Source organism: Gouania willdenowi, chromosome 6, assembly GCF_900634775.1.
Source record: "Gouania willdenowi chromosome 6, fGouWil2.1, whole genome shotgun sequence".
In the NCBI taxonomy this organism is placed as follows: Eukaryota; Metazoa; Chordata; class Actinopteri; order Blenniiformes; family Gobiesocidae; genus Gouania; species Gouania willdenowi.
Window position 1 is genome coordinate 15785765 of NC_041049.1, and position 23454 is coordinate 15809218.

General features: G+C 37.3%; 1 protein-coding gene across 2 annotated transcripts; it reads left to right on the forward strand.

The window, feature by feature from the left end:
* Positions 1–1580: 1580 nt before the first annotated feature.
* tmem168a (transmembrane protein 168a) lies at positions 1581–23176 on the forward strand. Of its 2 annotated transcripts, none has more exons than XM_028450518.1 (6): positions 1581–1629; positions 4185–5135; positions 6796–7071; positions 12213–12355; positions 18519–18796; positions 21067–23176. In XM_028450518.1, the coding sequence occupies exons 2-6, from the start codon at positions 4302–4304 to the stop codon at positions 21615–21617; spliced, it is 2082 nt and encodes a 693-aa protein (XP_028306319.1). In that variant the 5' UTR covers positions 1581–1629; positions 4185–4301; the 3' UTR covers positions 21618–23176. The 2 variants fall into 2 exon arrangements, with proteins under 2 accessions (XP_028306319.1, XP_028306320.1); XM_028450519.1 differs by having other exon boundaries at positions 1615–1742.
* The last annotated feature ends 278 nt before the right edge of the window (positions 23177–23454 follow it).

A 23454-nucleotide genomic window follows, 5' to 3' on the forward strand; every position in this document is an offset into this window, starting at 1 on the left:
CCAGACATTCCTAATAATAAATATATATATATATATATATGATTTCAGCAAACAATTATCTTATTGTCTTGACTTCATTCTAAGAAACATTATGTTTGACACAAAAAAGCAGGTGATGGTGATTCCAAAGAAGCAGTGCTCTTTGTTACACGCAGATATACTTTATTTTCTTTCTGATACCCAATGTGCTCACCTGACCCTGACTATTCCTTGACAGGCTGCTTGTGAAAATGGAAAATAACACTTGCAAAGTCAGTCTATCACCGTCTCATCACACAAAAAGGATATTCTACCTATCAAGCACTTCCCCAATTCAGGCAATTCAGGGGTATATGAGCATTCTCTGAAGCCATAACAATAAATCAGATCAGTACCATAAAGAAAGCTTGAAATGTTAACATTTTGAGGTCATACACTATTGAATATATCAATATTACAATAACATTGTTATGCAGTTTCAGCATTAACAAGACAAACGCTCACAATAATGTAGTTTGAGACGTTCGTGTATTAAAATAGGAAAACCACATTTTTCACCGCTATTAAAATATTTATAAAAGCCAGCGGAAATTGTTTCTGTTCCTTTTTCTCAGTCAAATTAAATTGTAAAAGTTCCTTCACAGAACAAAGACATTTATTTGGTTTTCATCCCCTCTTTTATTCACAATGTCCTTGTGTGTATGTGAGTTAGAAGTAAAGCGTGTTCCCAGTTGTGCCTTCTGTCACCATGGGATCAAAGCATGTCTACTCACACACATGCATGACATGAGTGGCTTCAGTATAGAAAGTGATACAAATCACTGCAAAATCCAGAAAAAAAAGAATGTAAACTGTCTTAAGACCAACACATTTACATTGGTTTTTATCCCATGTTAGACATTTAAGGTGTCAGTTACAGAATTATAGCATTAAAAACAGTGTTTCCATGAAAAATCATCTTTATATTGTATTCACACACAAGATTGCTTTTTAGCAACAATTATCACAGGCTTTCTGACCTTTTTTTTTCTTCTTTTACAAACATTTTATATTAAAGAAAAGTGTGCATTAATGTTTGAGTAATCACACATTTTATTTTTTTTTTTAGAATTCTACCATTTTACTAATAACAGTTTTTGAAATAATGATTCAACAACAAATAAAGTGGATTTTTGCCTATAAATAATGATTTTTTTTTTTTTACCCATTTGTCTCAAAGCAAATATTTAAGTGAGTAAATAAATAAATAAATAGAATAGGGACAAAACCGTTTTAAATTACACAATTAATTATTTTATTGATGTAAACTTTGTATCTATGAGTTTTTCCAATATGTCTCCATTTTTGGGTTCAAGCAACACTGAATAGGGATCTCTGAAATGTTTCAAATATATTGTTTAAAAAAAATGTTTACACATTTGGATCATTGCATTTCGGATGGATATGATAGAATATAATTTAGTCCTACTTTATTTCTTAACTAAACTGTTTGAAGAGCCGGTTTAAGGTTCGCGGAATGTACTTTTAAATATTATTATGGCACTTTTCTCATCTGGATCGTAATACAGTTTTGCGGTTGAGTTTTGACACTCGCGAGTTTCCGTAGCAGTGAGTCCGGAAGTGCAGTGGCTGTACCAAAGCAAAAGACATGTAAGGAAGATTTTTACGGTTTTAAAGCTAAAGTACTGTTTATTGTTTGTTGCTCGTTGGGGAATTTAGATGTTGTTTGTTTTATGCTCTTCTGACTGATGAACATGTTATTTGTAAGTGATGTGAAAGACTTCCCGTAAACGGAATGTGTTGGAACTGCAAACTTCTCAGCTTTAGTTTTGTGCCACATCGTCACAATCTGACCACAGGCCTACTGACATTTACCCGTTATTAGCTTTACACTGCTGGCTTTTATTAGCATTAATTAGCTGCTGTACCTCAAGTTAATCTGCATGGTTTGTTGCTCTTTTTTTTTAATTCATTTTTTAGCTGACTATCAATGTTGTGTCACAAGCGATTTTCTGGTTTATCCGTATTGAGGCTAATAATGATAATTGTCTTCCTCTTTCTCATCAACTTTATTTTATTACATTGTATTACACAAACTCTTTGAACTTTAGTGATTTCATAATGGAAGTTGTGTGTTTTCCATGTTTGTAAAAGTGTTATATTTAAAGATGTAATCACTTACCAAATGTTCCCCATTGTTAAATAGTAATGTATATTATGTCAACAAATACAATTCTGACAACATAACACGGGACAGTTTTACACAGTATTGGGCTATTGAGCCGTGAAGCTGTATTGCAAACTATTATTTCAGTACTGATGGTTTCTGCTTTCTGCTTTTTGTTTAATCAAAATGAAATTAATTGATGTACACATAGAACAGGGTGGCCAACAGGGGTGTCACTAGCTTTAAGGACAGGGGAGGCTTAGCCCCAAGAAAACACACACCCACACACACAATTATTAAGGATTCGATTTGACGTTAACTTATAATATGATGCAGTTATAAAAGACATCGAATGGATGAACATGTGATAAGAAAATGAAACTTTGATAAATAAATCAAGCCACAATTTTGTATTTATTTATTTTGCCCCGCTTGAAATGAAAATAAGCTTCAAGGTGGAAAAGACACTGTGAAGAAGGGGAACTGATTTTAATAATGTAATAATAATAATATTGAAAAATGAGAGGTTATATGATTATTTTTTTCAAAATCAGTCTGGTCACTTTCTATTAAATTTGTCTACACTTTTTTTGTAAAATAAATAAAACAACACCAACATTATTTGGGGGGGGGGGGGGGGGGGTTAAGAATATTTTCGAGAAGATTCAGTTCCCTTAAAATAGGCACTGGCTATTTGTGCGCTTGCCGTATCAATATGCCATCATTCTATTTGTACGCAGCGCCCCTCATTGGCCGGTTTAGGTCACGTGACCAAGACTAAACTTTACCCTAAACCTAACCCTGAAAATGGTTGTGATATAGGGTTATAACCTAAACCTGACACTAAGATGCTACGTACGTGTACTTTGGTAAACGTATCAATAGCACCGGAGGTTGTCCGTATGGCAACCAAACAAATAAACACTTTCCCTAAAATCAGCACACAATGCTTTTAATATTTTAATGCTCATGTCAGATTCCTACTAAGCAATATGCTTTCTAAAATTTTCAGTGATTTACTCATGGAGTAGTTGATGATTATACACCCCGCCTCCTTTTCCTCTGTGGATTCTGGGCAGAGCTCTTGAGCTACTTGAGCTTGATATTAAAAAAAAAAAATTAAAAAAATGGTTTGGTTCCTGGCATTGCCTGTGAATTGTTCAAAGACACATTTTTGTTGCTGCTTGAGCAGAGGTAAGGAATTAATAAAATATAAAATTCAGTGTTGAAGTAGCAGCCTGCATGACTTAAATTCCATATGACTGTGATAAAGAGTAAAAATGCAGCGTTTGTTCTCTATCACTGAATCTGGCGTTTTACAGGTTTGAAATTGTTTCTGATGGATTGGATGTCTGTGATCGTGATTTATTGATGAGAATGAAACAAAGCTCCCGGTGACGCTGATTTTAAAAAATACATATATATTAGATATCGCCTAGTGAACATTTTTAAATCAAAGTTAAAGGCACTTTTTTTCTCTACTGCATATGATTGAGGGAGAGATTTTTGGTCATGTTGTTGATGTCATGATGATTTTACTGATGATTTTATTAGATTTTACTGATGATATTAATTGATTTTACTGATGATTTTAAATGTTCTTATTGATTTTAAACAATTGAATGTTTTATCATGTAAAGCACATTGAGTTGCCTTGAGTATGAAATGCGCTATACAAATAAATTTGCCTTGCCTTGCCTAGTGTAGGCTTCATAGATCAATAAATTAAAAATCTTTGTAAAAGGTGTAAATTGCCATTTGAAATTTGTTTTGATATCCACTGCATTTATTGACATTTTCGTAAAAGTTTTGCACATTGCATTGTGGGATGTGGAGTCCCGTTGACAGATGCATAGAAGTGTTTATTATTGTTACTGTGATTTATTGTGTGTGCTGGTTTGAGTGTTTTTTCGAAATTCAAGTGTTTCCATTACAAGTTTTTATTGCGCTATTTAGATTTTGTGCATTTCCAAGGGCAATGGAAACACAGCTAGAGACACATGTCAATGAATAATGGTGTCTTTTGGATTGTTCACAGGGGTTGATTTGAGAAGACTCCATCAAGAGGGGCAGTCCTCTATTCGTACATCGAGAGAAGGTGACTGGAGAGAATTCACAAAGGACAGCACGGAGATAAAGTGATTTGGACTCAGCCATGGATCGAGAGGAAGAAGAAGAGGAGCTCACAGTGAGCAAGCCAAAGGAGGTGGATGTGTTCACCTCTGTGCAGTGCCTAGGATACCTGTCCAGCATCACCCTCCTCGTAGCGGTTTGTGTTGGCATGTACGTGCGCTGGGAGGTGACGAGTGAACCCATGATTCTGGTCATCTTCATCCTTGGACTCTTCGTCCTGGGCATCGCCAGTATCCTCCATTACTACTTTGCCATGGAGAAAGCCAGCTTGAGCCTGTTTCACCTGTGGTTTGGTTTCCTGCTCGGCCTCCTGTGCTTCCTCAACAGTCCCGCCTTGGCTTTAAACGTCAAGGAAGTGGTGGCCAACTATCTGCTGCTCGCGAGCGTGATCATGAAAGCTGTGTGGGCTTTCACCGAGAGAATCTGTCGCTCTGTAGTTTTTAAGCCCACCTTGTTGAAATCAGGAGAATTTCTGGAACTGCTGGGATTTGCCATCGCCAGCACAACGATGCTGCTTGAGAAGTCGGTGGCTATAATATGCTTGGTCGTTGCCCTCGGAGCGTTAATTGTAGACCTAAGAATGAAATCCCTACTAGCTTTGCCAAACTTTACCAGTTTCGTACTGGTTACATCTCTTGCTTTTTTCCAGGCCCTAGGCCTCCTGGCTAACTGGTATGCTCTGGGCTGTTACGTGGGCCGGCTGCTCTGTGAGCCTGTGTTGGATGTGTACTTCAGTGGTTTGGGACCCACTGAGCGCTGGATGCCAGTGCTGTCTTTAAGGAAGCTATGGAGGAGGCTTTCGCTGTTTCCTCTGAGTTTAATCGAGCTGGGCTTCTTTGTCCTGGCAGCCTTAAAGGTACAGTCTCAAATCAGCATCTTTTAACTGTATATTAGCGTAGGGCGATTTATCGAGATTCAAGATATCGAGTTTTTTATTTTGGCTGTATAGAAAATTACAATATCGCCTATAACGATATTTTTTTTGTACAGGTTATTTTGTACGAACTGTCTATAGTTTCGGACCTCAGACAAACCTAACTGTAGTTCCGGCACTTTCAGTGCGCATGCGCAGTGCCGTCACTGCCGGACCTTTTGTACATAAGCGTGATGTGCCTGTGTTTCCACCGTGTCAGGATGGCCGAGTGGGCTAATGCTCTAGATTTAAGGATTTTTCCTTTCGCTGGTGTGGGTTCAAATCCGGTGTGGTGCCGAACGAATTTCACTTCTGACATTTTTTTTTTAAAACATATTTACCACGGCAAATTCCACCTGGGTTAGGGTTAGAGTTAAAAATGCCACCTTTAAAAAAACATAAACAAAAAAAAGAAACATTTTAGGGTATTTCCTGGGTTAGGGCTAAAATAAAACTGACAGAACTATAGCTAGAAGGACACGGGTCCGGCAGTGACGGAACTACCGGCATTTGTGCCGGAACTATAGTCGGGTTTGTTTGAAGTCCAGGTCCGGACCAATCGTAACAACCTATTTTGTATTAAAATACTCGTTTTAGGAGTCGTTGCTTTCACTACTTCTCAGAACAGCATGAAAAGCACAGTTTGATGGATTTGAGTGCATCTTAACCCAGGCCTTCTTTTAAACATCCACTACAGAAGTCTCTCATATGCGCTGTCTCTTATAGTAGTCTGGTCTAGGGCTGGGCAATATATCGAGATTGAAGCTATATTGTTTTGGCGATATAGAAAATGACAATATCGCCTGTATCGAGATATATCTCCTTTTTTATTTACTGTTTTGATTTATTTACACAGTACAAATCACATCATACAAGTATTTAATAATATTCATAGAGTGCAGTTAAACTGTGTTTTTCTTTACAATTTTTCCATATTTCTGAGATATATATTTTATGGCTTATTTTGTACTAAAATTCTGGTTTCAAGAGTCGCTGCGTTCACTACTCCTCAGAACATGAAAAGCACAGATGGATTGCTGAGTGTGTCCTAACCCAGACCCTCCCCTAAACAAGCCACACTACAGAACTCACTCACACGTGCTGTCCCTTTATTGTGCAGCTGTTTGTTAATAAATGTGCTTATGTGGCATTTTTCAGATTTGCGGCCAATGGAAACTTAATATAATGCTATTTTAACGCAAATGAATTATATCGATATTGTCCCGTGTGATATCGTGCTTATAAAAATATAAATTTAAATATCGATATCTCCCAGCATTACCACCTGTGAGTATTTAACATTGAACGTTTAGCATAGAAGCCTGACATCCCAGATCAAGGCATCCCTAATTGATCAACTAAATCAACTGTTTATTAATAAATGTGTCTGTGTGGCATTTTGCATCAGCAAATTTAACCCTGAATTGTCTTTCTGGTCGGACTTCATTTGAATTAAAATGATCGAGATTTATATCGTATATCGCCATTTTCAGGAAAAATATTGAGATAAGAGTTTTGGTCCATATCGACCAGCCCTAGTGTATATTGTGAACTATACTAAATCAGAGCCTGTTTCTTCATAATTTCCTGTTTTCCTCGGTAGCTCGGCCACTTGACGCTGTGGTATCTGGTGATCCCCGGCTTCTGCCTGTTTGGGCTTTTCTGGTCCATCTGCCATGTTATTTTGCTGATCACGCTGTGGGGCTTCCACAACAAGCTGAGTGACTGTCAGAAGACGTGGCGAGCCCAGCGCACTGGTAGCAGGAGTTTGCACCAAGTGATGGCTTCCAGAGGCATGCGCCACTTCTGCCTAATCTCAGAACGCCTGGTGTTCTTCAGTCTGGTTTCCACTGCCATACTGGGAGCTGTTTCCTGGCAGGTAAGATCTGTGGAGAATATTATGTTACTGTAAATATTAGGGATGCACCGAAATGAAAATCTTTGGTCTAAACCGAAAATGAGAAAACCAAGGCCGAAAACCGAAAAACATTTTTATGCTAATTATTAGTCCCATAACATTTATGCCTCTGAATGTGCACTAACCTCACTAAAAATTGTATAAATGAATATTAATGTATCAAAGAATAAGTCAATTACAAATTTAAAAATATTCATTTAGCGCTGACATTACTACAATGCACAATATAAAATAAATTAAATAAATTGTCCCCACTCATACATTAAATAATATTGCACAGGCCTATAAGTGACTGGGCTGCCGAAAGAGAGTCACATTAAATATATTAACTCATTAAAACGCAAAGTGCATTGAAGGTCTTGATGAAAATCAGCTTGTTTGCTTTATTATTATCTAAGCTCTGTGTGCACCGTGTGCTTTGAGTGCGACATGGATAAATTGTTGTGCGCGCTGGTTTAGTTTTAATCCCATTCAAGTAATGCTTTTTATAAAGTGGACAAATACAGTTGTGATTTACTCCAGATGATATTTAAGAAACGTGCGCTGACAGACTGAAACCAGATGCTAGAGATGCGCCACCGTGCGTCAGGCTGCCGCGTCGGGGTTTGTTTTGACGGAGGGTGACACGTAACTGAAATACAGCCGCGTACAAAGTTGGCCCGTTTCCAGACAAGCGCGCGCACTGATCCCATATCTTGTTTTGGTCAGCTTTTTTTGGTGAGTAAAGTGTTAAGCTGGAAACCAAAAAAGCACTTTTGGGCCATTTTCGGCCTAAAGTTTTTGTTGGCCGGAATTTTGGTGCAAATATTAAAAAAAACAACAACAACAACCGAACCAACCATTCATTTTTTGCGTTTCAAATTTTCCCCAATTCTGTTTCAGGGTTTATTCATTTCCGCGTCATATCCACGTAGGGCTGGGCGGTATACCGGTTCATATCAAATACCTAAAAATATATTTTTGTTATATGAATTTTGAATATACTGCCGTACCGGTGTATTTTGGTACATCTTTGGGATGCTACGCTACGCCGCGTTACGGATCCTTTTCAACGTTGCATTTCTAAATAGGAAGGTAAACAGTAGCGCAGGTTGTGGTGTAAATCATACGTGTAAATGGATTAGAAAGACAATTGAAAGCTCTGATGCTGCATGTGCCTGTGCGCGCATGCCTCTGCTACAGAACAACACTCACAGACACGGAGGCATGGTTAGCTTAGCATGTCGGTTGTAATGCACCAAAAAAGAAAGCAAAGAATCGCATCTTGTAATCCCTATGAAAATGCGAAAATAAGTCCTGGTAGAGCTGCCAACAAAACACTACCTTATTCACCATAACAAACCACCACACCACTGAGTATGCAGCATTTAAAGCTAGAAATCAAGCTAATGGTAAAGCTAAGCTAGCAGGGCTAAGAGCCATTGGGCTGCTGTTGTAAACTTGTATTACTACTAGTGTGGAATTATTCTACAATATTCACTCATCATGACAGTAAAACAGACCATCCTAAGTCAATCTACTGCAGTAATTCATCTCTCTTATTTCTTTATCCTCTATCCTTTATTTATCTCTTATCCTTATATTTATCACTATTATAATTTTTACTGCTGCTGGCTTGTGTTTTAGTGTTTCTTTGTTCCACGCACCGATTTCCAAGTCAAATTCCATGTGCTGTTTTTTTTTTTTTTTTTTTTTTTTAAACTGCACTTGGCAAAATAAACCATTCTGATTCTCAACCAGTAGAAAATGCTGTGAACACCTGATTGTGCATGGATAAAAAAACAAAACATCATATACCGTGAAACTGTTCAAATTTAGAAGAATGCCGTGATATACATTTTCGGTCATACCGCCCAGCCCTACATCCACGCCATTTCATTTCTGTTTCGTTCTTGGTTCATCGTTTTCCCAAACCTGTACCAGAATGCTAAATAGGGTTAATAATTCAACTACTGTTATTAATTTCACATTTATATGCTTAAGATGGCCTTTCAGAATCTGGGAGCATTACACTGAATTCAAGTGATCGCATCTCAAGAGCTTTAGATTATCTGTTAGCGACACTTTTGATCCTCAGCCACTCGTTTGACGGGTAAAACACAATGGAAATGCATATTATTAGTCCAAAACATGATTTGTAAAACCTTTATATACTGCCAACTTGCAAATGACCCTAAGGTTTTGCAAGAAATTGCACGCAGCTGTGTGATTGGAGGCGCTTCTGCTGTGACGTGTCACGAGGTAAAACCATCACCAGTTCAGCTAATACACCGACTGCTAAAGCTGTCTTTTTACCAGAGCCTTTACAGATTTGAATGCAGTCATAGTAATATGAGCCACTTGTTCATCATAATAAATGATAAAAACACACTTCAGATGAAGTTCTGCATTCATTTTCGATCACTACTTGAACCTTAACACTTAGTGAGAGATTTTGAATGGGTGGAATTTGACATATTGGTCAGTTTTGTTACACTTTCTAGTCATTCAATCCTCTTGTTTTCCAGTAAAAAAAAATTGTGTGTAAATGCATGATAATGATCCATAAAAAGCTTGCTCGGCATTTCTGTATTAGGTTGAGGCTGGATTTTAGATAAAGACAGAGGAAATACATTTAAAAATCGCGAAGTTAATTCAGTTTTGTCCATCCATTTTCCACAGTCATAGAAAATCAGAGGCCCTACCTGTGTTATTTTTGTTCTCTGGGTTCTATTGTGCTATAGCCATAATGAGGGCTGGGCGATTTTGTCCAAAAAAAAAAAAGTTTTTTTTTTTTTTTTTTTTTAAAGAAAAAATCGAGTTTCAATTCCATTTTCGATTATTTTTTTAATAACTGTAGACATCAGATATTTTGTCAAAAGTGCAACTTTATTGCTGTGATTGTCCTCAAGAGTTAAAATCCATAGAACAATCCCAAAATAAAAAGTAAATGATTCTGTCATTCAGCTATTTCAAGCTTTAACCCAGGTTTAAGCAAAAGTGCAACAGCAACTTCACAGTAGCTTAAATTATCTGATTAAGAAATCAGATAACTACATATTCTATAACATATATCATTACAATTAAAAATAATAATAAACTCTTCCCTTTGCTTCTCAGCATAGTGCGAATAAAACATTAAACATGTCTGTGGCACACATAGCCTACTCAAAGGGTAAACACATGTAAACAAAGAGGGGGCTGGCTCAAATCGGAACGCCAAAAAGTACGAAAAAAACACATATATATATATATATATATATTTTTTTTTTTACACTCAAATTTGCAAAATATAAATCGTTTTAATATACAAATTAAATTAATCGATTAAATAAAATTTTTTTGCCCAGCCCTAGCCATAACAGATAATTCAGTAAAATCAAAAAAGCTACTTTTTTACTCTCGTTCCTTAATCCGAGGTCTCTCTCTTCTCATGTGGAACCAGATTAATTTTAGTTTAATGTCTTTCTATATTTACAGTATAAAGTGCAGCCATATCTTAGTTGTTGTTTTAAAATATTTCTCTCAGGTTGTAGATCTTGTTTTTTTTTTTTGTTTTTGGGTGGAGTTGCATAAGAGTTACTTGTAACTCTCCTGCTACTTTAAACTGAGGAATGCAAACAGCTTTTTGACCTACTATGAAAACTGCGTTTTGTGAAGGCATCACGACGTTTGCAGAATGTGTTTAATCAAGGGCTGAGTGGTTCCTAACCCATTTTAATATCAAAAATGTATGGCAACCCCAAAGACTTTTTTTCCCTAGAATATTTTTTTGATGATGAGTAGCTCATACAATTTTATACTGTATTTTATTTGAACTACATTTATATTTGAGAATGTGAAAGTATAGAATACAGGTGTATAAGATTGTGTGTCATGTTTTATTTTGAAAAATTATTCCATGTTAAGAATTTAATAATTTATTTTTTTTTATTTTTTTGTAATATATCTTTAATCAGTTTATTTGAGGCATTTTGTGTATTTTTGTTGTCAATTCATACATTTGTTATTTTTGTGTATTTTCAGTCATCTTGTGCAACTTTCGGTTAATTTTGTCTATTTCTGTTTACATTTTATATATTTTTTTGTAGTCTTTTTATGTTTGTTTAAATCATTTTGTGTATTTTTGTGGTCAATTCATACATTTCTCTGTATTTTTGTGTATTTTTAGTCATATTGTGCAACATTTGGGTAATTTTGTGTGTTTCTGTTCACATTTTAGATTTATTTTGTGTATGTTTGTTGTCCTTTTGTGTGTTTTTCTGTTTTTTTGAGTTATTTAATGTATTTTTTCTTGTCCATTCATACATTTCTCTGTCATTTTTGTGTATTTTTAGTCATCTTGTGCAACTTTTGGCTAATTTTGTGTGTTATCTGTTCACATTTTAGATTTCTTTTGTATTGTCTTTCTTTTCGTATTGTATTATTTTGTGTATGTTTGTTGTCCTTTTTGTGTATTTTTTTGTTTTTTGAGTCATTTAGTGTATTGTTGTCATTTTCTAAATGTCTGTTTTATTTTTGTGTTTTATATTTTTGTGGGTTTATTTGAATCGTTTTGTTTGGTCTCTTTGGGGGCCACACAAAATTAGACCCCCAAAGCCTCCTGTTGTTGTCTGAGCGAGAGGTGAGAAAATGAGCAATATATATATATTTAATCAGTAATTACTAGACATTTCAGGCAAGGTTGAAAAACACTGCTCAGCAGTAATTAGAAGTATTTTCTGCCTTTTTTTGGTTGCAGTGATATTAGTCTGTATTTTGCCAGCACTGTTCAAAACACCAATGATTGAACATAAAGAATAACGAAACGTCAAGTGAGTGCCCAGACAATCAAATTATAATGTTCCAACAGGCTCCAAATGACAGCTTCATGCACTGCGGTAATTATCCTGTTTTGGATTGATACTCCTAATGTATGTTGAGTCTGCAGTCTGCCTCAGCATTGTGTCTCCATTTAGTTAAGCCCTGTCATGTTTTGTCCTGAGATAATAGCGCACTGTCAGTCCCGCATTGTGTTCCAGTCTTGCCGAGTGTCAAAACCAATTAGGTGGGTTTGATTACTTTGCTATGAAACACTTCAGTTGTGAATGAAAGTGACTTGGGTCTTTTGGCTTTTTTACCAGCCGTCCAACGGCCTGTTTCTCAGCGCTCTGCTGGTGGTGCTGCCTCTGGAGTCTCTGGCTCACGGACTGTTCCACGAACTGGGAGGCTGCCTGGGAGGGACCTGCGTCGGCTACGCCCTGGTCATCCCCACCAGTTACTGCAGGTACCCACATATAAACAAACATGCATCCATAAACACAACCACGTCCAGTAGCAAACTCTTTTTGATTTTATTAGTAATTACCAGGGTTGGGGTCAATTACAATTACGTTTTTAATTATCAATGGTCAATTATGATTACAGTTACCAGCATGTGTTCCACTTACAATTAAATTATAATTATTTTTTATATTTAGAAAGTTAATTACAATTACGTTCTCAATTACTCAAGTTCACCGTCATCAACAAATATGTAGGTCAGGGTTGGGGTCAATTACATTTTTTAGTTACAATTACAAGTCAATTATGATTACATTGACCAGCATGTTTTCCAATTACAAATAAATGACAATTATTTTTTATATTTAGAAAGTTGATTACAATTATGTTCTCTATTACTAAATTAATTTACAATTAATCACAATTACTGAGCCTTTAATAAATAAGCCCATGAAACATAACCTACCTCTTGTGTTAGCTTTCTGTTAGCATCTCTTATGGTAACGGGTCCTAAATCAACTGTAAAATACACTAAAAACTAATATCTATCATCTAATTTATTTTCTGTTTATTGGTTACCTGGTTAGGCTTCCTAATCAATGAACATATAGATTTAAATATTTTTGGTTTGAGTCTTTTTTTGTGTAAGTATAGTATAGTGTTAGTGTTTTTTTTAAATGGTAAAATGTGGAAAAGCTTGATATGAAACATATTTTAATAACTTAACTACATATGTGCAGAACTGTACATAGAACTGTAACATGCTCCACCAGTTTTGACAATTTTTATAGAATTTTCATGGCAATTACAATTACAAAGTCAATTATCTGAACTCAGTTACAATTTAATTACAATTAAGACAGCAAGAGATTTTAAAAATTACATTTTATTTACAATTACTACGGCTACAGATTAAAAAAATTACACTTATAGTTACGGCATAATTGTAATTAATTATCAATTGCGCAATTACAATTATAATTGACTCCAACCCTGGTGATGACGCTGTTAAAGCTGCTGGAAACCATCATTGTATCAAATAAAGTCATAGTGTTGGTCTTATAGATCAATAAATCAAAGGTCATTGGTTTGTAAAAAACATGTAAAAAGGTTGAAATTGTTGCTTAAAAGTCTGCTTTGATCTCCAGTGGAAACACTCGTGTTTATTGACATTGTCTGAATAGTTCCACACATTGCATTGTGGGATGTGGCGTCCCGTAGACAGATTCAAAGAAGTGTTTTTAGTTCATTATTAAGGTGATCTGTTGTGTTTCTTCGTCAAACATGGTTGGTTTTGGGTATTTCCAGGTGATATCACCTCATTCTGCAAGATATTCAGTTTCAGCCAGATTCTTTCTGTGTGAACCCCAAAATAAACATCCACCATCTTTTAGCCACAACTTTCAGTCCATGAAAACACCAGAAATGTGTTGTGATGTCATGTTTGTGTACTGTCTAGGTTTAGGACCCTATTGTTTCAGGATCATTTACCCACAATTTAAACAAACCTAGATTATTTCACCTGCTCAACTGTGCTTCCTCATTATAATACATACTAATACATAGACCTGTCAGTGGGACTACCAAGTTTATATGGAGAAGCTGTTGAGACCATTGTACATTAAAAATATTTTTAAAGGGGAATAAATTATAATAGCTGATGATCTCGTCTAATTAAGATGTGATCTGTAGATAATACACTTTATCTGTTTTGACTGGTTTATCTGCCTCAACCCATTTACTGCAACAAAGTCGTCCCATACCAATACTTTTCATGGCCTCGCAGGAGTGAGTAAACACAATCCCTCTTTGGAAATCTCACCTTGGTAACACAAAACCAACTGGGTAAGTAGGCCAACAGCTATGCATAAACATGCTGATAATATTCAGGCCCTTAAGGGATGATTGCTGTGCTCCCTCTACAGCATACTAAGTTGTTCAGCTGGGGCAGTTGGCCATTAACACGGCTGCTGTTGCTGCTGATGATGATGATGATGATGACGCTTCTCCCTGAGTCGTCCCAGTCAAACAAGCATATTGGAAATGGACTAGTTAGTTTTAAAGATGCTGACATGTTCCAAACTCCTAACCAGCAGAACAAAAGAAAAAAAGCTATCTTACTACTCATCCTTTAAGAGAATCTTTAAGCTTACATGATGTTAATGACAGGGTTGGGGTCAATTATAATTGTAATTGGTAATTAATTACAATTATGGCATAATTCTAATTCTAATTGTAATTTTAAAAATCTGTTGCTGTTTTATTCATAGTTAAATTGTAATTGAGTTCAGATAATTGACTTTGTAAATGAAAATTCTATAGAAAATGTCAATTATAATGTAACGCAAAACTGGGGAACCATGTCACAGTTCTATGTACAGTTCTACACATATCTAGTTAACAATTATTAAAATATGTTTCATATCAAACTTTCCCACATTTTACCATTAGATGATAGATAACATTTTTTTTGTGTATTTTACAGCTGATTTAGGACCCGTTATCATAAGGGATGCTAACAGAAAGCTAACACAAGAGGAAGTTTATGTTTAATGGGCTTATTTATTAACGGCTCAGAAATTGTGATTAATTATATTTGAATAATTTGTAATTGACTTTCAGGGAAAAAAATAATTGTAGTTTTAAATGAAATTGAAAAAAATGCTGTTCAGCGTAATTGTAATTGAGTTGTTATTGAACATGATAACTGAAGACGTAATTGTAATTTAGAAATGTCTTTGACCCCAACCCTGGTTGATGATTTAAACTCAACGTATTACTGAGGTGTTTAGCTTTAGCTTAGGGAGGAATCCCAGCCTTTTACACTTTCTTAAATCTCAGGGGCTTTTTTGGATGTGGCATGAAGTCCTATTGAAACCAGCGCCGCTTTGTATGCACGCCTGCATGTGTCGGATCCACAGGGAAGACTGAGAAGCATGATGAGAATGCGGCAGTGTATAATAGGCTGTTTGATGGCTGCAGATCATGTTTTCACAATGACAAGAGCCCCTTGGGGAGATTAGAGGGACGGGAGAACAAGGAGGAGGCTCACAGAGAACAACAGGAATGGCAAAACAACAGGAAGGGAACACAAGCGGGAGGGTGGTGGTGGTGGTGGCAAAGGAACGGCAGAGCTCGGAGAGAGCTGTGGAGAAAAGGGACATGACTATCTTTTTTTTTTTTTCTTGTGTTGAAAGGAAGTCACAGGGGGAGATGTTGTAGAGATGTGATGAGATGGTTTTAAGTTAAAATGGCTCATTGTGTCATCCATACAGTATGTGCAGAGTCTCATACACACTCCATAATGGCCCTCATTTGTCGACCGTTCATATGCGTTCAGATTTGAACATATGACGTGCGTTAGACCAAATTCACGCAAACTTTGGTCGGAAGGAATAATAAACACAGACAAGTTTCAACATTTAATAATTTTAAGGCTTTTTTTTAAGGGTTTTGTTGATTTTTTTTTTATGCAGTGCAGAGAGGGGCAGACGTCTCCTATGAGCGCCTTTATACGGTGGCCAACAGGGACAAAATGTGCAAAATGTTGCTAACACAGGAAGGCTGCAAAACTATACCATTAAATCCACACTGTCAAAAAGTTTATCTTTGTTTTGCTCATCATAGACCTTTTTTACGACAACCAGAAGTAGCACCTCCTGGTGCCGAGTAACTTCCTGTTATTGCAGGTCTAAGGGAAAATGGCTCTTATTTTTTCAACAGCGTTGCTCAACTTGCCAGCTTTTTTGTTTGCTGATGTGGAGGCAATTGCAGCGGCGAATACCCTAACAAATAAAGTTGATAAGGGGTATAAGTTCTTCCATGAAGAATATATCCACAGCTGTCAAGATAAGAAAAGAAGTAGCTTTGTGAACTAACCGCTATCTACAACATATGAAGTATAAACATTGTAATAAAGAAACCTAATTTAGTCTGCTAAAATATTCAGAATGTTTAAAGAGAGGCATGTTATAGACCTTTAAATTATATTTTAACATTGTTATATGTGTTTGTCTTATTTACCTGTGGGTGGATGTGCCGTAGCAGCTCCATAGCTTTAGCATAGCTAGCTTGTTGTGAGAGGACAAGCTACCGTTTATGAGCCCTTTCAAAGGCAGACTCGCTCTACGGTGGTGCAATAAAATTATTCCAGGGAAAGAGAGATGGAACAGCTCCACTTTTAAGGTGTCTGATGGTGACTGGATCCACTGACAAAATCATCCTGAGTGAAGTGCCGGTGTAGTGTAGAATACAGATTCCGGACCCTCATCCCTCCTAACTGCTTAGATCCACTGCCTCCTTTGGTCTGGGTCTGTCTGAAAAGCGTGGTTAGAATGGTACGGCTGTTTTCTTGCCAGGAATAGAACAACATTTTTGTCACTGTCTAACGCTAAAGCTATAGCTCAGGAAGTTGTTGCACACTACTTCCGATTTAAAATGCGGAAGTGTGAAAAAGGTCTATTTCCTTTCTTTTCTTGCCAGTGTTTGTTTGACCTCAGTGGGCGGGGCCTCCGAACTAGGAAGATTTAAGGCCGTAACATGTTAAGGACGCTAAAATTCAATTCTTTATCAAAGCGACAGACCTCCCCTGCTTCTGTTGCTTTAACAATTGTAAAGTGTCTGAGTTTTTGAAAAGCGCTCATAAATGAAATGTATTATTATTCATATTTATTGTCAAGCGAACCTTCCGAGTGTGAAAAGGACAGTATGGATCTCACTTTGAAAAGGTACATTTACGAGGAACACCATTCACTAACCAGGTTCATGATTATTTTTAATAAGCTATTATTTATAAGTGAAACAGTTTGAAAAGCCAGGAAAATCCTGAATTTTCAGCTTGTGTGCAGCATTAGCTTTAGCAGCTAACTCGGCATTTCTTCCTTGGGGACCCATGCCACTTTTAAAAAGAATCTAAATCTCTGTCAGACTTGCTGTCAGTCATGGCGAGTTAATCGCGAGTGTGAAAAAGCTTATATAAACGGTGTTCTTCAATCAGACATAGCGTGTAGCGCACATGAAGCGGATCATTCTACATGCATGTGCACGGATGAGAATAGCGTCTGGTTCAAATGTGTTGGGGCTTAAAAATTCTGGTCGGACGGGTTTGGGACGTGTTTTCTTTTTTCGGCCTGATTAAAGCTCTACTGTGTGCGCGTTTGTTTCAATATTACTGCAGATCCAACATAATTTGAACATAATCATTTGAATTTGTAAGGCGCATCTTGGAATTTGTCTTTTCAATAAAATGTTATTTCTTGTCTATCCAGTGTGTGTGAGTATTTATTAGTGGAGGACCTAATGTATACTAAGCATGAGTAACAAACTACATTCATCATGACCCTTCACCAATTCAACAAATAACTTTTAGCTGGAACAAAGATTAAAAAAAGCTAACTTTGGCTTTACTTCACTAAATTTGGCCCTCAGAGTTATACATTTCTAAATTTTCCGCGCTGGTGGCGCTCGCTTGCGTGCCATGCGATCCCCCTATGCTGTGAAAAATGTGTGGTGAGAACCCTTCAAAGCCATTAGGCTTCTAATAAATAAACTTCCAAAGTGAGGTCAAATATAATAGTTCAGCCAGAGAGAATAATGAGGCGGGTCAGGTGTCAGAAAAGATAACCTGCAGCACATTGGTAACAAAGCAAGAAAAATAAAGAAATGTGAATGGCTGCTGTGAATAAAAGCCCAGCCTTGACTCACTGAGTGTTATTTATCACCCACTTGTTACTATGAAGCAGAGCTGGGTGCTACATGCACACACACACACACACACACACTCTGAAATCACTTTGTCCTCAGCTATCTCTCACTTCGCTTCCCACCCTTAGTTCCTGTCACAATTCTCAGTTCTCACACCCTTTTTTTTCCTCCTACTTTTCCTTTCATTCTTGATTTCCATCTCATCCCTGAGGCTAATGTCATCTCCACCATGCAGACATCCTCCACTCCCATCCTACATCTCCTCTTATCCTCTCCTGTCTGTTTCCTCTCACTCCGCTGGTGCAGTCAGCTACTCCTCCTCGGACTGTCATTCCATCATTCTCTCACTCACTCTGTTGTGCTTCTTATCCAGCCCTGTTGCTGACAAGCCAACGTAACATAAGTCCACCTTTCTGAGGAGATAAAACTAAGACTGACATCTTATCTGTCTCCCTTATGTCCAGCGATGGTGGACAGCCCACACTTTTACCGCCTGAGCATGTGCAGGAAGTGAACCTGCGCTCCACTGGGATGCTGAACAGCATGCAGCGCCTCTTCTCCCACCACATGATCCAGGTGTTCGGCTGCGACTACTCCACCAGCGGCGTGACCCTGCAGGCCTTGCAGGCCAAGCTGCGCAACTTCCTGGACCTGCACACGGCCGACGGGCCGCGTCACGACACCTACCTGATTTATTACAGCGGACACACACAGAAAGGCACAGGAGCCTGGGCTCTGGCTGGTGAGGCCCACGCACACACAACTTCAGTCTTATGCTAAGCTCCTAAAAAACTAGAGCAGGGGTTCTCAACCTTGGGGTCTCGAGACACTGGGAGGGGGTCTTTTTTTGAACATTTTTACTTATTTTTATTCTTTTTCTGTTACTACACCAAACTGGCCATATTTTAACCTTTTTTCATCACTTTTTTGCCATATTTTTGCTCCTTTTATTGCAGTTTGCTACATCAGATTTCAATACCTTTTCTGCACATCTTTTACACTTTTAAGACATTTTGGGCACTTATAAACCCTTTCCTCCAGTTTTCCAACCTAATGTCACATATGTTGACCCATTATTGTCACTTTTAACCTATTTTGATTTCATGCTTATTTTTACCAATTTAACCACATTGACAATTTGTAATGCCCATTATTTTCCAGTTTAAACTCATTATTACTACTAATTGTTCCAATATTAAAACTTTTACCTTTTCCACCACTTTTTAGTTTTTGGCCATTCCAATTTGCAGCTTTTAAACAATTTCTGTGTTTTTTTTAAAGTCAATTTCACCACCTTTTCTACCATTTTTGGTCACTTTTGACCCATTTTATTTCTGAATAAAACAATAATTTACATCTTTAAGATGACTATATATTATGGCACAAATAAGGATAAACTTCCTGGATAACAGTGGATATTATTCACATAAATAATTATGGTTATCACAGATTCATAGAACAATGGACCATCATTTTGCTGACTTTATGGATGGACCCCAAAAATCTCTCCTCTTTATTCCTCCTTATAGATGGCCCTGCCTACACATGACTGTTTTTCAGTGTTCATGTCTATTTTCAACCACCTTCAGCTACAGGGGTCCCCGGTCTCTGGCACTTTTATTTTGGGGGTTGCTGGCTGAAGAGGTTGAGAATCACTGATCTAGAGAACAGTGAAGACACTAATCCTACAACGTAATGCAGAAAACATTCCTGAATGTGTTTACTTGGACTTGAAGATAAAGTCACTGTGACTTCTTGCTTTCACTTTGTAACAAACTTCCTAAATAGCCAAAATGATTCATTTTTCTTCAATCTGACCCACTTTAAACCTAATTTAAGAGTTTCTTGATTATGTTTCTGGTCGCTGTGACCTTTAATTTAGCTACTTACGGTAATATCTGTTTGATGGAAACTCCTCGAAAAGACTCAATTTTGTTGGTTGATTGCTTTTAAAGCTCACAAATCTACGTTTGATTAGGTTAGCGCTGCCTTACATGTTCTCACGTTACACTGTAATTGTTTTTACCAAAACAAACAAAACGAATAAATAATATAAAATGAACAAAGGTTTAATATTGCTTTAATTTAATTTACTTTATTTGACTTCATTTCAAACCCACAGTTTAGGGGCTCTGATTTTCCGTTTTACTCGTTTCCACGTCATGGCTGCTTCCCTTCATACTTTCAATTTTATCGTTTTTCCTGGCCAGCCAAATTCCCGAAATCGTGCCAAACGGACTAGATTAGGCAAATAGAGTTAACTGCTGTTTTTCATTTAATATTTCATATGCTTCAGAGAATTTACAAAAACAGGAGTGTTACGATGAAATTGCGCAAGATTACTTTACTACAAGGAGCGATGTTAGCCACGTGTGATATAGTCCCGAAACATTATTGTGCATAAAAACCAATGCAGCTGTGTGATTATAGATGCTTCTGCCATGACGTGTCATCAGGTAAACTCATCACCAGTTCAACTAATACACCAACAGCTAAACCTGTCTTTGTACCAGTGCCTGTCATAAAAAATCTGAACCACTTGTTCATCACAACACATTAAAAGCACACTTCAGACGAAGCTCTGCCTTTATATTTAATCACAGGATAGCATGATCACTACTCTAGCCAATACACGTAGCGCAAGATTTAGAACAAGATTATCAGCGGAACTGGAGGCTTTCTTAATTTTGTCACGCTTTGTAGACATTTAAATCACCCGTTTTTCAAATTAAATTAGTGTTTAAATGTGTGATTTTTTTCCAAAACAAGGCATTTCCGTGTCATAGAGAAAGAAAAACAAAAGTCAGTTTGCTTTAGCCGTTTCAAAAGTCAATTGAATGAATGCCTTAATTCTGTGAAGTGCTTTGAGTGTGTTTGATAAAGCGCTATATAAAATCTAATGCATTACTATAATTAATATTATTGTTATTAGTAGTAATCGGAGACCCTACACATTTTCAACATTTCTTCTACCACTTGTTGACTGTCCTTCTACGTCTGTCTGTCCTGTAGGAGGAGACAGCCTCCACTTGGCCCAGCTGCTGGAGTTGTGGAAGGAGAAGGATCCTGATCAATGTTCCCGACTCATCCTGGTCCTGGACACGGAGAACTCTCAGCCGTGGGTGAAGGAGGTGCGCAGGGTGGATGGTATTCACGTAGCCATTCAGGGCTCCGCGCTGTCGGCCGGCAGGGTCGACCCGGAGGCTGGAGACGGCCCAATGTTGGGCGACTTCACATCAGAGTGGGTGGAGTTTAACTGCAACCCAGACAGTGACCTGCAGTGGTCTGAGAAGGGACGGACGGTGACTGCGGCCTACGGCGTGTCCAAACGCTGGAGCGACTACACTCTCCACCTTCCCACAGGAAGCGACGTAGCCAAGCATTGGAAAACCCACTTTCCCAGGGCCACATATCCCATGGTGCACTTGTCCAACTGGTGCTGTGGCCTAAACCTGTTCTGGCTCTGCAGCACGTGTCTGCGCTGCTTCAGGAGGTGTAAAATGGCCTGGTTTCCACCAGCTGTTCTGGACACTGGCCAAGGCATCAAACTGGTGCAATCATAGACGGTGTGGGACTTTGGTTTGGTTCCAGAGTAGGGTTGCCATGTTTGCTGGTGAAAGGTGATCTAAACTAAAAATAAAGAATTTACACAGATATGGAAACATGTATTTAATATTTACTTTTTTATTTTGAAAAGGGGATCTAATGTTACTTAAACTCAATTTTAGTTTTTTAGAAATTGGCATTTGGTTCTTTAGCATCGTAATCATTCACTCAGCTTTAAAATCAGCAGTAGCTTCTAACCAAAATATAATTTAGGTAAATAACTCATGCACTTTTCTTACAATCTTGGACATACTAAGCTTTTCTGCCAAAAAACAAACCTTTAAAATAGTAAGGGACATGTATATTTTTAATCTTTTGTTTACTCTGACTGTTTATGTTACTGATGGGAGACCAACGGCAAATATATTTATGTATGTATTTCTGCAGAAATATTTTCTTTGTTTGTGTTTGTACCATTTTTGTGATACAACTGGTCCTCCTTAATTAAAAGAAAAACATTCCAGTTACTAACATTGAATTAAGTTTTAATTGTTTCAATTTTTTGTCAAGGGCAAAGCATGGAAAATGAAATAAAAAATAATAATAATTAAGAAATAGGTTAATAATCAGTAAAAATGCTCAAATTATTTTATACGACAAAGATTGTTTTTTAAATAAGTTTTTTAATATATTACACATTACAACAGACCAAGAAAAGGCCAGAAGATTTTGCCACAAGTACTTAGAACTGAGCAATATATTACCTCTAAATGTATTGTTATTGTTACTTCTATGCTTTAGCAAAATCATAATTAGACTGGATTTAAAAAATAATCATAATTGTATCTTTTGTGGCGTCACCTTTAGCCGCTGAAACTAAAGCAGTATAAACTGATACACACAATTTGTGTCACAAAAGTTTTTCCTAAACTGTCTATTTTAATTCTTTTCACATCTCAGGTGTGTTTCTTCTTTAAATTCAGAGGATTTGGCTTTTCCTTTGATAGCTACCATGTTTGATAGTTAGAGCAGATGGCTCAGCCCTAAAGCGCCCTCCTCTCAACAGGATGAGCTTTGGAGGTGAATTCCAGTTGAGATGAAATCTAACCTTAAGGCCAACCTGCTGCTCTCATTTCTCTGCCCTTTTTTTTTTTATTTTAACGTGCCTTTCAAAGTAATTCAATTTCCACATAATAATGCAGCAAACAAATAAAAATGCTTTGCTTGTCGTGAGAGCGCGTCAACAGACCAATGTCCCCCCAACCCCCGCTTTCTGCCTCGTCCCGTTTGTTTCCACAAAATAATTCAAGTTGAATACATTAGCTGTATGCTTGCATGGTGCAAGCTGCGCCCTGCTTTCTATTTGTGCACTGAACTTCATTATGTATTTAAACCCAAGTTTTCAGGTCCTCTGGAGTGGATTGTTTCCTCTGTACGGTCACGATGTTTGGTTACTTGGTGTAGTTCCATTACTGGTGTGCCGTATTCTGTTGTGTCAAATTGTCAAACCTAATTTGGGATGGTAAATTGGTGAGAAAATGCAGGCTGATAAAGTGATTATCATATCTTGATGAAACTGGTGTCATGAGTTTGTGATTGTCTCTGTGTGTGTGTGTGTGTGTGTTCTGTCATGTACTGGAATCATGTCCACGGTGTTCCTGCTTTATATTGAAAGTCACCTGCGATGGATCCCCTGGAATCTATCGATGTATTTGCCCTAATATTAGGGACCAAGTATCCTCCTGTTAATAATGGATTTATGAAGCAATTATCGTACATGGCGCTTTATGTTCATTGGAAAAATCAGTAACACTTTATTTGAAGTTTTATACATAAGGCTGACATTACGCTGTA